The sequence below is a fragment of the Artemia sp. Qi Xiang Cuo genome, chromosome 11 (genome assembly GCF_049724085.1).
Source record: "Artemia sp. Qi Xiang Cuo chromosome 11, ASM4972408v1, whole genome shotgun sequence".
In the NCBI taxonomy this organism is placed as follows: domain Eukaryota; kingdom Metazoa; phylum Arthropoda; class Branchiopoda; order Anostraca; family Artemiidae; genus Artemia; species Artemia sp. Qi Xiang Cuo.
Genome location: NC_142804.1, coordinates 23146254 through 23162573, shown reverse-complemented (window position 1 = coordinate 23162573; position 16320 = coordinate 23146254). Strand labels below are relative to the sequence as shown.

The 16320-nt window shown below is 35.6% G+C and overlaps 1 protein-coding gene and 2 pseudogenes across 3 annotated transcripts in view; all 3 read left to right on the top strand.

Moving 5' to 3' along the window:
• Abcd3 (ATP binding cassette subfamily D member Pmp70) overlaps nt 1-16320 on the top strand; it is a 91310-nt gene that overhangs the window by 55176 nt on the left and 19814 nt on the right. For 2 of the 3 annotated variants that reach the window (XM_089096592.1, XM_089096593.1), the window contains exon 11: nt 12997-13177. In XM_089096592.1, coding sequence (XP_088952718.1) covers nt 12997-13177 — 181 coding nt within the window. Of the gene's footprint in view, nt 1-3399; nt 3495-12996; nt 13178-16320 lie in introns of all 3 variants that reach the window. The other variant, XM_089096594.1, reaches the window with a different exon arrangement.
• Nucleotides 3840-7205, top strand: LOC148946775 (general transcription and DNA repair factor IIH helicase/translocase subunit XPB pseudogene; annotated as a pseudogene).
• LOC148946774 (general transcription and DNA repair factor IIH helicase/translocase subunit XPB pseudogene) lies at nt 10301-11155 on the top strand (annotated as a pseudogene).

Below are 16320 nucleotides of genomic sequence, written 5' to 3'. Positions count from 1 at the left end.
TCATATTATTAGCGGGTGCGCTATGGAGGACGCTGTCTTTGTACATTTGCTAATACCAACTTGTTGGGTTGAAAGTAACAACAAAATCAAGTTGATTTTTAAATAAATTGCCTTTCTAGTCAATTTCAACTGCAGTTTCTGTCCCAGCTTGACTTTTTGATGATTCTAGCATTTTAACTTTTCTTATCGCTATGGCATGGCTTATAATCCTGTTTAGGCGTTTTACGGGTATTTTCAGGAGGAATCTTAATAGTCTCTTGGTGAAGCATCATCAACGCAATGCCTTAATGTCGCATAAACTGCCTACTGTGTTTAAACTCAAATGCTTGAAAAACCGCAAAGGTACTTCCACAACGATAAATATAAAAAGAGGTTAGGTCCTTGATTTGTACGAATAGTCGGTCTACATGGAGGGAAACGGGGGTTTACTGATGTAAATTCTAGGGACCTTCGATCCCACCCGTCATGGAGGCAAAGGGAATCAGCGCTGATGTCAAATGACCTAATTTGTCCGTGTAAACTTATAGCTGTTTAGATTCTACGAGGGAAAGGCAGTGCATTTTACCGTGTTTTTTTTGGGGGGGTGGCTATATCAAAAGGTGAAATTTGAAGCTTAATTTGAAACTTAAATTAGAACTTGGCCTTTGTTGTGTATTTACATTGTCAAGCCCACTTGTAAGTTTCAAAGGCTTAACTCTTGGATTAGAGTATTTTAGGAAGCCATTGCGCATACAAAAGGTGTTCCGTTTATCTTTAGGATTCAAATTTATAACCATTTGCAGGGGCTAAAATTATGAATAATGAAAATGTTTTAGTGCCTCCAATACGGGGGTAAAGGTCTATTTACAGATGTTATTGTTCCAAGGCTTTCCAGTTTTTTTTTTTTTTTCACAAAGTTTTCCCTGTCAAATACTTCATTTTCACAGATTTTGCACATGCCTGTGCAGCTAAGTTAGGGTTCATGCAATTTAGGCTTATTTATACTAAGTCTTGAATTATTGTATTTTTTTCTGGAATATTTTTCAAACAAATTGGTTTAATCTTTCCCCACGCAGCATTCCAATTTGCCAAAACAAATTGCAAATTGATATTTAAAATTCCCCACAGCCCCAAGAGAGGGTTGGTGTGGGGGTAATAGAACCCCTAGAGTTTGTATCTATATAGTTATGTGTAGATTTTGCATTATAAGAATAAAGGGAACGTTTTGTACTTATCGGACCAATCAGTTTTTGGGAAATAGTACCAGATACTCCACTCTGAGTACCTTCTGATACAGTTGAAGTATTCAGTTCATGAAGGTTTTATTCCAAGATTGTCGAGATGTAAATAAGCGTCATCAAACAGTTCGTGGTAACGAAATGTAAGTAAGGAGCGACCCGGCTCAATGGCAACCGAAATTGTAGAAAACGGAATTTTGATACCAATAGATACATCAAACGAATCAAATTTTAATGCTGATTTCAAATATATAAGTTTCATCAAGTTTAGTCCTACCTATCAAAAGTTACTTGCCTGAGAAAATTTAGCTGATTTTCGAAAAAAGGGGGAAAGACACCCCAAGAGATATTTAACCTTAATGAAAATCGCACCATAATATTCAGCATAACAGAGAACACTGCTTCGGAGGTTTCAAGCTCCTATCTACAAAATTGTGGAATTTTGCATTTTCTGCCAGAAGAAAGATCACGGCTGCGTGTTTATTTGTTTGTTTGTTGTTTTCCCAGGGGTGATCGTATTGACCCAGTGGTCCTAGAATATCGTGGGAGGGCTCATTCGAACTGAAATTAAAAGTTCTAGTGCCCTTTTTAAGTGACCAAAAAATGGACGGCAACTAGGCCCCCTCCCACGCTCATTTTCTCCTAAAGTCACCTAATCAAAATTTTGAGATAGCTATTTTGTTCAACGTAGTCGAAAATATAATAGCTATGTGTCTTAGGATGACGTAATTCCTCCAAGTTCCAGGAAAGAGGGCTTTCAGCTATGAACTTTCACGAATGTTAACATAAAGTATTGGTTATTGAGAAGCATGCAGACTTTTTTAGAGAGGATTTTTTTTCGGGTCGTGGGGGGGATTGGGTTGGGGGTTTTGTGGGAGGATCTTACCATGAAGGAATTTTTCATGGGAGAAGGGAAATTACTATGGAGGGGGCGCCAGATTTCCCAGCATTATTTAAATAAAGATTAGAAATTATATATAAAAAAAACAAGTTTTTTAACTGAAAGTAAGGAGCAACATCAAAACTTAAAACGATACAAAACATTACGTTTATGATTGGGTTCATCCCCTAGTCAATACCTCGCTCTTTAAGCCAAAGATTATTTAGTACTTTCATAAGAGCTATTTATTCTAATTAACGGCATTTGTGATTAAGGGGTGATTTTTAAAGAATTGGAACAAAATTCGAACTTTAGCTTTAAGAGCAAGGTATTTACTAGGGGGCGAACCCTCTAATATACGCATTAAAAATATAAGAATATAGAGGTTCGTTACGTAAGTTAATTCGTAAGTTACGTATATTTATTACTAATAAAAACGTTCGTAAATAAAATTAAACAGGTTTCAAGAAAGCCATTTAACCAAATAAAAGTAAAATTAATATTCAATTTTTTTTTATTATTCATGTACGGTGACCCAAAATCAAAACTTGCATTAATTCAAAAACGTTCAAAAATTAAATTAAAAAAAACAAGTTTTTTTTTAACTGAAAGTAAGGAACGACGTTAAAACTTAAAAAAGTTTTAACGCCGTTCCTTACTTTCAGTTAAAAAAACTTGTTTTTTTTTATTTAATTTCAAGTTAAGGTCGGTTATGGGCTTATAGTTCCATTTGTAAATGACAATTAAAAAAAGAAAAAACTTGTAATTTCAAGCCTTTTTTGTCTAAAAATTTACTTATTGTCAGAGTTCATGGTAGAACAATAGCAAGTGTCGTATTGATAGGATAAATCATTTTGAAGCTAAATTTTATTTTAGGTATCTTGCTCATATTGATGCTTGTTAATCAAGGGTATGAAACAAAGATAAAAAAAATACCATTTTGTTTACTAATTAACTATTTTCGACTCGATTTTCCAAAAAAGTGCAAATTTTTATTACCTAATTTGTGGGATTAAGTGGACTCTATCATGGGAATTTTGGAATACAATGGAATATTGTTTTGCATATTTACAAATATGTATAACATGTAGTTGCACAGTGTTGCTAGGTATAAGCTGTTAGAAGGCTATTACCGCGTGATAAATCTCGTCTGTAAATGAATAATGCTCAGTCATTATGACTGGCTGATCTTTTCAGAGTGGTTTTCAAGGAAATTTATAATCTGTTGGATGTGCCTGTGAAAAAGTGAACCAAAGACTGTATTTTGTGTAAATAAAAGTTACTACTGCATGCTTTTTCTAGATGTTGCTTTGGTTGTGGGATTTATCACCGTTAGTATTCCATTTTTCTCGCCTACTCATCCTTTGGCCAAACAACCCACATCTAAGCGCCTTGAGGTAGTGTATATTTTTTGTGATTCATGTCTTACGTCCCGAGTGAAACAAAATTTTGAGCTATTGTTAGTAAAACTTGCTATTGAGTTAATTTTTGTAAATCCGTCTGCCATCAAATCTACTGGGAAATTGGTAGTGTCGCCAAAGGCAAATATTGAAAGTATTGTATAAGTTCTTTATGGTGCTTTTAATAATGCTAAACAGTCAGAATATTTTTCATTTGCAACAGATACATTTTGTATTTGTTTTTTTGTTGTTTTTCCTTCTGAAGGAATATTGTGCTACTAATGCATACTGCAGCTTTAAAAATTTATTATGCTAATGTAATATGTTATAAAATTTTAGATAATGCCCTTAAATCGTTCATTATTGACAAGTAGTACCCCATTACTCTAATGCCTAAAGTGCTCACTAGATATACCCGCTATGTCTACCAGTTTATTGGGGGATCTACCCAATAAGGGCTGTCCACTTTGGTCTTATTTATTAGAGGCTTATTTATTAGAGCTTAGCTTCAAAATTCATCTCTTCTTATTTGGTGCATCTACATCAATAGTCAACGTTGGCCGTTGACTATTTTAAACACCCAATTTTACCAGTTTGCGAGTTTGCTTTGCAAGTTTAGTGTGAAAATTTCTTGGCTTGGACTGGTTAAAATAAACATGAAAATATACCCAAATTCTGGCATTTTGGACAGCCATTATTTAAAATACAATGCAGAATAGTAAATAAGGAAATAATGGATAATTTTATGGTAAATAGGATATAAATTTTATTTTGATAGGTCATCTGCGTGAAAATTGTGATTTGAGCAGGGGATAGGGCACAGTTTCGACACGTTCCCAATTTAAAGGGAAGAGGTAGGTAGGTAGGGTAAAGAACCTTTCAGTATCATTAAAGATAAATTTTTAATCAAGTGTTTTACTATGAAGAGCCAAATGCAGCTGGTACAGTCAAAATTGCTTGTTTGCACAAAGGCTAACTTCAAATGCGTAGGATTTTGATGAAACCCTTTAAGGATATTTTCGCTATTTTCAACTTAAAGTTTCTTCAAGATATCCTATTAAGTTGATAAGAAAAATGCAATTTTTTTTTTATAGTTTTCCATTCTATCTAATCAAAAGCCAATAGGATTTCTTGAAAGATTTATCGTATTTGTTTTGAGTTTGTTATTTTATGTTGATTTGAGTAGTTTTTTTTACGGTATTATTCCTCAATTTTTTGTATTTATGAAGGAAATAAAAGTATACTAATTATGTTTTGGTACTTACAAAAGCACATAGGTATTGCAATTTTCTTTCAGATGAGCTCTTAAACTGCTATCTCTGATTTTCTAGGGTCCCGCTAGGAGTAAAGAAGGGAAAGGAGGGAAAAAAGAGGACACATCAGTGCTACCCATGCAAAAAAAAGTGATTATCCTTGTTGTTCAACCCAAGGAACTGTAAGTTTCCTAAAAAACGTTTTTGGCAATGGCAAATCCAATGGGGAACTTTTTTTTAGATCCAATGCCGTTTATGGGAGGCTATTTTCCGAAGTTCCCATAAATTTGTTTTCGAAGCGAATTTTTACTATCGAGATTACTAATCTCGATTACAGTCACCATTGTCGAGAGACTATATAGTCACATATCGAGAGACTAATCGAGATTATAGTCCCATTCCTGAATCAGCTACAAGTAGCAATCTTTCTCACTACATGTTTTTTTAACGCATTTTTAAGTTTTGGCTGGTCAGGGCCTTGGTTCGTTCTTTACGAGGGTGCAGCTGTTGCTGCAACCATGACAACATCTTTCAAATGCTCCCCGTAAGCTTAACATAAATACTTTCTATAACCACACTAAGAAAATAACTAAGAAACGAGGGTAATTTTTATCCATGGGGAAAAAACGAAGCGAAACGACAAAAGCAGATATTTGGAAAGGACTTCCGCCAAGCCGTCCAAGGAGGATAAGTAGAAACAGAAGGAGAATAAGTGAAACCTCCGGCTAGAATTCATCAGAAAAGTGTTCCTTCTTCAATGCTAGTGGGTCACTGGAATATCAAATAGAGCTGTTTAAGGGTTTATTTTAAAGGAAATTGCTGTACCTACATGCTTTTGTAAGTACCAAAAAATGATGCTAAAAATAAGATTCATCTTTCGACAAGAACCGCCTGTTCATATACAACATGAGGAATAGGTTACAACCATAGCTAAACGGAAGTAAAACCGAGAAAAGGGTCAAAGCCAGGCAACCGAAGTATGTACTGGAAGAAAACAGCACTACAACAAAAATACAGATAGCATCCTAGAAATTGGGAAAAACAGATTTAAAAGAGATAAGAAAAAAGTTGCTGAAAGGGACAGTACTTGAGCACACATAAGGATGGTTACTAAGTTGTCTTCTTAGCCTGATTTTCAGAAATTATCAGTTACGGAAATTGGCATTTATCGCGTGGAAAAGATAAAGGTAGAAGAGAGAAAGGAAATGGAAGAGATATTGAAGTAGAATTTGATGAATCTCTTCAATATTTCTATGTTTCTGAGGGTCTTCCTGGAGCTGCGAAACAAGATATTGATTGCATAGATTTTTCTGCTCAAGACGATACATTTATTTCTAAAGGTTATAAAAATGACATGACAATCAAGCCAAATAACGAATCTCGTCCTCTGTGTTCTCAAATGGTCACATTTTCCTTGAGTCTTTCTCTCCAGTGTGCAAACACGCCCTTGTCTTTTTGATTGCCATTGCTAAACCAGTTTCACAACCCAAGTATATAAAAGAGTATAAGTTGACTGTATATTCGTTTTACGCTGCCGTTAGCGTAGGACTGGAGACTAAAGACAATTTAATATTTTAAAAGACTGAGTAAGACAACAGTGCCTAAAGGAATTTAGAAAGAAATTTATGACCCTTTGTCCATTATCCTAAGGCCAAGGTAAGCTTCACTTACCTTGGTAGTAGTATTAGTAAAGATGGTGGGTGCAGTGAAGATTTTAAAAGTAGAATAGCCAAGGCTCAGGGTGTTTTTTCACAATTAAAAAAAGTTGGGAAGAATAGGAAGATAAGTCTGCAAAGCAAGATTAGAATATTAGAAGCTACAGTGATGACAGTAGTCAAATATGACTCTGAAGCATAGGCGCTTCGAAAAGCGGATGAAGATTTGCTAAATAGTTTCCAGAGAAATTGCGTAAGAATTGTTCTGGGCACCCGGCTGACTGTTCGTTTTTCAACCAATAGGCTGCGCGAAAAATGAGGTCTAATACCGCTATCTAGGGCTATAATGGTAGAAAAGTTGAGATGGCTAGGGCACGTTGTGAGGATGAAGGATTACCAATTGCCGAAGATTGTTCTTTTTGGCCAACTGTCTAAGGCTAAGCGGTGAGCTGGTTATCTTTAATTAAGGCGGGAAGACGACCGAAGCATTTTAATGAAATGGGAAATTCATGTGAGGGTGTAAAAAGAGAGGTTTAGCACATGCTAGGACGGAGGAAGAGCACGTGCGGGTCTGCTTGCCACTGGTCGCTGTGTACTGTGGTGAGCTGGTAGTAGTAGTAGTAGTTATTATATGGAGTCTCAGTATATTGATGTCTTTCAGAAGCTGTTGAAAAACCGCAAAATACAAGAAACCCATGCAACTCGAGGTTCAGCAGATGAGGTTATTGGAAGTAGTCAGGAATGAGTTTCAGTCGTGACCTTTGGATCATAGGCTGGTTTGGTTGGACCAAGTAGTGATGCTCTCATTGCCGGCACTGGAACTGAACCTAGACCCCAAATCTACGTCAAATAGGCGGCAGTATAGCGCCGAAAAAAAAACGATGGAGTGCTCCTTAGCTCGCAGCAGCGCACTGTCGCCACCGCGGAGTCTTTCGGCGGCGGCAGCACTCATACGCCGCCGTTTTTTTCTCTGTTTTTTGCTCATCGATATCGACCTCCGAGCTTCAACCGTCATCCTGGCTAATCTGTTTCTTAAAGATAAATACTGTTATCTTGGGCTCGCCATGTATATCGGTTCGTAGGAAGGAGAAGAAGAAATTTTTCTTGAAAAAAAATTCTACCTTCCACTTTAAAATTCTGTTCATTTTTCTTTCTGATTTTTGGATAAAAAGATGTAGGTAAAAGATCATTCGGCAGTTAAGGATTTTATCATAGGTAGCGCAATCGCGCTGCCTAAGCAAAGAACAATGTTGGCACAATGTATTTTTTTTTTTTTTTTTTTTCATACCAGGGCAATTCGTGTCGAAGGAGTTGTCGTAGAAACTTTGAAAAGAGCTCATTCGATTGGAAATTCGAATAGCTAGTGCCCTTTTTAATAGTCGAAAGTGATTGGAAGGCAGCTAACACCCCTTCAACGCCCACCGTTTCCCCAAACACATCAAATCAAAATTTTAAGATAGCCATTTTGTTCAGAGTAACTGATCTCCAGAGAGAAAATATGTTTTTGAGGAGGTTACTCCCCCACAATCCTTAGGGCAAGGGTTTTAAGTTATGCCCTGGGGGTATATAAGAACGATGTTGGCACAATATATTATTTTTTTTTTTTTTAGACCAGGGCACTTTGTATCGAAGAAGTTGTCGTAGAAACTTCGAAAAGGGCTCATTTAATTAGAAACTGGAGTGGTTTGTGCTCTTTTTAATAGTCGAAAGTGATTGGAAGGCAACTAACACCCCTTCCACGCCCACCATTTCCCCAAACACATCCAATCAAAATTTTGAGACAGCCATTTTTTTTAACGTAGTTGAGAGTTCTGGAAGTTAGGTCTTAGAGGATGACAACCACCCTAACAGCCCTCAGGGAAAGCGTTGTAATTTATGCCCTATGGGAATATAAGGTGTTAATAGAAAGCATTGTCGTAGAAACCCAAAAAGGGATCATTCTATTGGAAATCGAAAGGCCTAGTGCCCTTTTTAACAATCGAAAGTGATTGGAAGGCATGACATTTTTATAGTAAAGATAGATGTGGGTATAATGTATCATTTTTGTTGTTGTTGTTGTTGTTTAGACCAGGGCACTTCGTATCGAAGGAGTTGTAGAAACTTCGAAAAGGGCTCATTCGATTGAAATTAGAAAGGGCTGATGCCCTTTTTAACATTCAAAAGTGATTGGAGGGAAACTAACCCCCGTCCCACGCCCATCCTCCCATTTTCCTTTATGTTTGAAAAGTTAATGTTGCCTTAATATTAAATTAAAATGCACTGTGTTAATGCTAATTCCCAATAAGACATCTCAACAGTATCCCAAGAACGACCGAAGGTATTATGTTCAAACTTTCGGGGCTACTTCTGCTCTTTAAATTTAACCAAATCAAAATATCGTAAGTGTATCCAAGCAATGAAAGAAAGTAAACAGATTTTTTTGCGAATGGTATCAAGTTTTCCATTTCATGTCAACTAGACGAGGTATGAAACTAAATTAAACGCTACTATTTGTAACCAGATTTTAAAAAGGGTATGTGTTGTTAAAAATTGCTGAAAATTTTTTTCCAGCATACAAATAGCAGGCCAAACTATAAATTCTTAATTAAACGAAAAGATTTAAAGTATTATTTTCCATTTCCATGAAAAGACTATGTCAATATAAAACGAACAGAAATTAATTAAAAAAACTGTTTACACAAAATAAGCTTTTCAAAGAAAAGTAAAGAACTCCGTTAAACAAAAATGAGCAAAAATAAAACCAAATAATCTACCAAGCATGAAACTACCACAACTCAGCATCAATAAATAAATGAAACCAAAAACAAACAGAAATTACAATAAATAACCAAGTCAAACTCAAAACGAGCAGAAATTAACATGAATAGGGATCAAAATCCATATGCCTTCCCAAGGCCAGAATATAATTTGCCCTTTACTGAAAAAAATACAAATGAATGTGCATAGTCATTTTAATATACATATACTGATATTTAGTAATCAAAATGTTAATATTATTTGATTTATTTAAGTCATAAAAGTGAAAACATTTATATTTTTTGAATAAACTGCAAATTATGCTCTGGCCTTGGGAAGGCATATGGGTTTTGAGCCCAACTAATGTTAATTTTTGCTCGTTTTGAGTTTGACTCGGTTAGTTATTGTAATTTCTGTTTGTTTTGGGTTTCATGTATTTATTGATGCTCAATGGCTCCAGGCAGAGCGAACAAACTCACTTTTGTTGCATCAGTTGTAACTGAAGTGATGTAACCGCTGATTTAAAATAGTTGGTGTTGTTAAGCCATGGTATCTGACTTGTATACAGTGTTTTTTCGATGTTGTTATTGTTTTTTTTGTTTTTTTTTTACTTCCTTTTCGTATGTATTTGATGAACAGGAGATGTTTGAACCTCAAACTTTGAAAGTTATACACACATTAGCTGAAATCATTAACAAGAAGAAAATGACTAAATACAAGATTTTATAGGAACAATGCGATGTTAAACATAAACACAACATAGGTTTTCCTGGGTCTAGTGGCTAAAAATGAGGATTCTACTTGGTCTGATCGATGGTGAACATAAACACTTTCCGCACGGCCCAACAAATTCCTGTTTTGCCATATTGTTCTTGTACGTTCTCAGCCAACCATTTAAAAATTACTATTAAGATCGAGGTTGAAGGTGTTTGGTGAAGTAGAATTTTTATCTTTTTTTAATTAAAAAAATCGGCGCGCCACTAAATAAATTTAAGTACGTCTGGCGGCGCGCCGCCACCAATACTGAATTACACATACGCCACCGTTATTTTGGCGTGGTACGGCTTCGGGGACTAACTGAACCTGATGAGCCTGCAGCACTGTTGGTCAGTGCTGCAGAAATTTCTGAAGATATTTCGAATTTTTATGCAAAAATTGACAAGGACGATGATGACGAATATTTATCCAAAGAAATTAATTCATTTGATATAGATCAGTCATTTGGCAACTGAATTCTACGAAGAACATCTGTCGTCCGAGTTTCCGGTTCCTAAGTGAATGCTGTGTGTGATGAATCCAAATAAGTACAGAACTTGTCAGTTTTTTATCAAATACTATGAGGAGAGGCAAGACAAAATTATTGTTTTCTCTGACAATGTGTAGGCCTGGGCACTCAAGGACTACTTTTTAAAAACCTTTCCTATCTGTCTCTACTTCACAGGCTGAACGACTCGAAGTTCTTCAAGTGTTTAAGAGCAATCCAGATGTAAACACAATTTTCATCTTCAAAATTGCTGGCACATCTTTTGACTTGCCAGATGCAAATATCCTTATCCAGATATCTGCTGATGGTGGTCCTAGACGTCAGGAGGCACAGAAGTTAGGAAAAATTTTTAGAGCCAAAAAGGTGCCGTTTCAGAAGATTATAATGCGTTCTTTTGCACCAATGGTATTCCGTGACACCACCGAAATGGGATATTCTCAGAAACGTCAACGATTTTTGGTTAACCAAGGCTACAGCTACAAGGTCGTTACACATCTTAGCGGAATGGAAGAGGGGTATTCACTATTTAAAACAAAAGAAGACCAGATTATTTTACTTCAACAAGAATTGACCGCTAATGATACAGGAGTTCAGGAGAAAATTTGGGTGGGTGGAAAGACGTTCGCCTACCTGCGGAAGACTGGGGCTCCTTATTCCCTTAGTGGTGCTGATGATGCGATTTATTCAGGAAGTAAAAGACGCGGAGGTGGATCAAAGCATCCGTTGTTTAAAAAGCTTTGGTCAAAGTAACACTTTTACGACTCACTTTTACGTCTTTCAGTTATTTATACGCAATAAATTCCTTCCTTAAAAAAAAGGGATGGCTTGGCGGGGATTCTTGCCGAAATATCGGCTTTTGTCTCTGTTCGCTTCTTTTTTTTCCACTGGCTGAGAATCACCCTCGTTTACTAGGTTGTTTTCAATGATATTATTATTATATTTGCTTCTTTTTTTTTAGTTGTCATGTATAGCCAGGTTTCCATATTTTTCCCGAATCATATATCACCATCAGGAAAAAGACCAACTTTTTCTTAGCTGAATATAGTAAAGAACGAACTCAAGGGAATTAGGCAGCAGAAACAGTCAAATATGACATCATACCCAATATAACATCGTCTTGTATACGACGATGCAGTTTTTGTAAAAAATTGTATTTTGTTTAAATATTGTGTTTAGCTAATTGCAAAAGCACTAGATTTAACACTTTCCTCTCTAGGATATTCCGATGCCCTACTAGCAGTGGAGGAAAATAAAGAGAACACATCAGTGCTACCCATGCAAAAAAGGGATTTCTCTTGTTGTACAAGCCAGGGGATTGTAATTATCCTTTATATAGTTTTCTGTTATGTAGATTCCAAGGGTGTACTTTTCATTTCGACCCGACGCTATGTTTGAGGGATTTCGGTTTTTTTTTTTTATTCCCATAAATTGGTTTTCAAAATAACATTTTAATATTAAGACTAATCGAGATAGTAGTTACCATTCCTGAATCAGCTTCAAATGACAATTTTTTTCTCACTAGCCAGTTGTTTTTTTGTTGTTGTTTTTTTTTTCAAAGTGTTTTTCAATTATTGGTCACTATGGGCCCTGGTCCGTTCTTTACTAGGTTACTGTTGGCTTCGGTTCATCGTCGTCAAACTGCGGCTCTTGGGGAACTATTTCCCATTTTTGTTATCATTTTACATAACCAAAGTGGGAAACAAAAAAAAAGAAGAAAAAACGTTAAAATTTATCCCCACGAATCTGTCAACATGAATAACTGGAAATCGAAGGTACTCCACGAAATTCATATCCATATTTCCATCCCAACGGATTTAAAGTTTTGTTATTGATTTATTTCCAAGAAAAACTGGTGTACGATCCGTGAGCAACATTACTGCTTTACTCTCACATGCATCATCCCACATCGTTCTATTATATTACATATAGGAGAATTTTCGCCTGTAGTTTGCTGGGGGGGGGGGGACGAAAGAAAATAGACCGGGGACGAAGTTCGAGAAGTAGCTTTGAGCGTCAGGTGTAGCAGTCCTACGTGTGTAATAACACATTTTATTTATATCAATAAAATGTTACCGATTATCGTCTATATTTAGTATTAAGTTGAAAATACGTAGAAATTTGTTTGATATTTGGAGGTTTGTTTTAGAAAGGGTTGTGAGCGTTTGGAAACGCAGATGTAAATCATCTTCATACATTTTTCTTACCGGGTCTCCGTTTGTTTAAGCTGGAAAAAATAAGTTTATGATAAATTATCAGTTTGATTATATATTTAGTTTTGATTAGATATGTTTGTCTGATAATTGCGGTTACAAAATGAAGAATTTATACGTTTTGTGGACAATATTTTACATTCTGACTGCAGTTCTTCACTCGTAAAATGGTTATTTGACTCTTTGAGCTAAAAAGATTTCTGATTACTGATATAGGCTATTGGTTTTTGTGAACAAGAAGTTCACAGACCCCCAATTAGTAAAAAAAATAATAATAATGATAATTTTTACTGAGCTAACTTCTGCTAATAGAGGTGAGACTAGATATTATCATATAATAAGCAATTGTCAATACTAATCGTTTTTTTTCTTTGTGTGCAGGATTACTATAAGAGCGGTAGAATGTTAGTAAAATTAGCCGAAGCAATTGGACGTTTAGTTTTGGCTGGCCGAGAAATGACAAGATTAGCGGGATACACCGCTCGAGTTACTGAACTCTCCCAAGTTCTTAAAGAGCTGAATGCTGGCAAATATCAAAGAACTATGGTTTCAGATGCAACTGGTAAGTTAGCTTTATTATATGAAAGTTATCAAACAGTTTGTGGTAACGAACTGTAAGTAAGAATTGAATAGTGGCAATAGCAGCCGAAACTCTTAATAAAAATGAGTTTTCATAAAAGGGTACATATCGAAAGAATTTCCGTTTCATTGTGATCCTAAATAAAAAAAAAAAATATTAAGTTTAATGTTATCCACCAAAAGTTATGAGTCTGAGGAAATTTACTTGAATTTGAAAAAAAAGGTGGAATCTTGGTGAAAATTAAATCGTTAAACTTAGCAACTCACAGAACACTAGTGCAGAGGTTTCAAGCACCTATCTAAAGGAATGCGAATTTGTTTTTCCGAGAAGGATGATCACGAAAGCGTATTTATTCGTTTTTTTGTGTTTTTTTTTTGGCTAGATGCTGATCGTACCGAGTCAAAGGTCCTAGAATATAAAAGAAAATTATTATCGGAACGAATATCGAAATTCTAGTGCTGTTTTTACGTAGGCAAAAGATTGTGCCACGGTAAAGTGTGTTTTCTACCATTTTGTGGCACAAAACAATAATTCTGGCTAAAAGAGGGCAAGAAATTTATCAAGTGAAAAATTTGAGATTGATTATTCTTTTAAAACTGTCGATAAACTATATATTGAGCGTCCAAGTGCTATATAATTGTGCATCAGCTTTTATAGAAAAGGACCTTTGGATCTTTGTGTAGATGGGTTAGGGCAGTGTACCTGAAGCGTCAAAAAGCGCGTTCTATACCCAAATTTTCTAGCTCTTCGTGAACCTTCAGATAAATATAGAATGAGGTTTAAGGGGGGGGTATAAATTATTCTCTATTCTTCTTCTTTCCTTAGAATATTTTTGGACTATGTCTGTATGGGGAGTGCTATGGGGCTATAGTTTCCCTATTTTGCAGAAATAAATTGTAATACTAAAGATTATATTCATATGTTTACCTAAACTAAAGGTAGAGAGGTTTGAAACGAGGTTTAAATTGGAGTATTTTCGATTTCGTGAATACTTTTGATTTAAATGGAAATAATTAGCTTTTTGACATTAAAGGCCCTCATAATTATTGGAGTGGTGCGATTTTTCAAGGATGATTATAACCATCAATCTGATGATTATCAATCTAGAAGCATTGTTATGCGAACATTAAACTTGAATGTAAAAACCGGGGGTTGAATTAAGGAGGAATAGCCTTCCTCGTATTTAAGAGTGCCTTGGATCAAACAGTTCATAGTAATTAAATGCAAGTAAAGAATGACCCTCATCAATGAAAACTAAAGTTTTAAAAATGACGTTTTTGGTTACTATATTTACAAAAATAAATGTATTATCTATGCTGATTCTAAATATGTAAAATGTGTTAATCTTAAGTCTGCTCTTAATTGATTATCCCATGAAAATTTGTCTAATTTATGAAATAGGAACTGTCCCAGAAATAGGTGCGACCATGATGGAAATTATGTAATAGAATTGTGGTAGGGAAGTGATGCATTTTAGCATTTTGCTCTGAATAGGACGAAAGGTTTGATCAAGGGTAAATTCTGAGAACTAATGAAGGGGCACTTGTATAGCTTCTCAGTCTCATTGGCAATACTGGCATGCGATGCCATTGCATGCGCAATATTATTTTACTATTAAGACTAGTTTCAATAATAGGTTTCATTCCAGAATCAGCTATAAATGGAAATATTTTCTCCCTAGTCAATTTTTTTAAACATATTTTTTCTTTTTGTCTACTATGGGCCTTGGCTCTTCGTATGCCACGATGCAGCCGATAAAATGCATACTCTTACAGTTGTTAAAGCGGGTTATGATCGCTTGGTAGGGTCTGAGAAATGTATACAACTAGTAGTATTTTCAGTTTATAATGTCAATCACGGTCAGGACTTAAATTTGAGGCCGGATTTCAGCGCACAAAAATATCTGGGACATAATAAGCATGGATAAGGCTTCAGAAAGAGATTAACAACGGAAAATGCGCCAATGGCCAGGAATTATTTAAGAAGCTTGAGGAAACAAAAAAGAGACATATTTTTAGGGGGTGATAAAGACCCAGCAGACGTCAAACACTTTTCACATGGATTATTTCACTATAACAAAAGTTCGGACCAGTTTATAGGGCATGGTCGAAGATACTGTCAAAAATATTGAAAAGATAATGTCAAAAAATTGAGAGGAAACAGTCAATCTGGACTTGTCCTAGTTAAAGATAAGAACGGGGGCACTGTTTGTGATAAGGAAAGAGATAAAGAGAAATGCCAGAACATTTAAAAAACGTTCTAAAATGTGATAAAGCTACAGAAAAGAAAGAAAGGTTGTGACACTTTGGAACTGAATAAAATTCTATTTCCCGAGGAAGAACTATTCTGGAATAGACCTTGCCTCTGGAAAATGGAAAAAGATGTAAAATAGTCGGAAATTTTAATTGCTCGTTTACTTTAAAGAGCGGGTTGATATAAGTGATGACAACGTGATCAGAAAAAGGGTTTACAGATTTCGGTTCTTTTCCAATTTCTCTATCGCTCCATATTAATCACATGTTCAATGTTGCATTGCGTGTTAATAGTTACCGCAGTATAGTGGCTAGGAGACTCATCAAACCTTTGCAAAAGAGTAGGTTTTATTGTTGTTCAAGTGACTAATAAGGATGTGAGTTCAAGCCACCTTGCGGTAATGATGTCTACGGATTCGTCTTGTCGCGCTAGATTGTACAGGTTGTTGGACAAAAAAATTTTTCAGTCGGACTTTATATGTTGACATTACATTCGATATTGATTGTCCTGGAATTCTATCCCATTAAATTCTGGACATTAGATTGTTCAGGTCGTTGTTCTTCTAATGACGCATCATTTTCAACAATTGTGAATTTGCTTTTTTTGGATCATCCTCTAGGCATATTTCAAATTTTAAACTCTTGATTTGACAGCGTCCTACATAGGTATTGTTCAAGACAAGGAACTGTAAGTTTCGTGGAAAGGGTTATCGGTCAGCGATTCTAATGATGTAATTTTTGTTTCGATTCGCTGCTATCTTTTAGGAATTTCAGCAGGGGCGTATCCAGGGGGGTCAACCCCCCTCCTCAATATTTAACAGCCACCCTCAACATAATATTTAAGATATAATCAATTCTTGGAAAAAAATTACA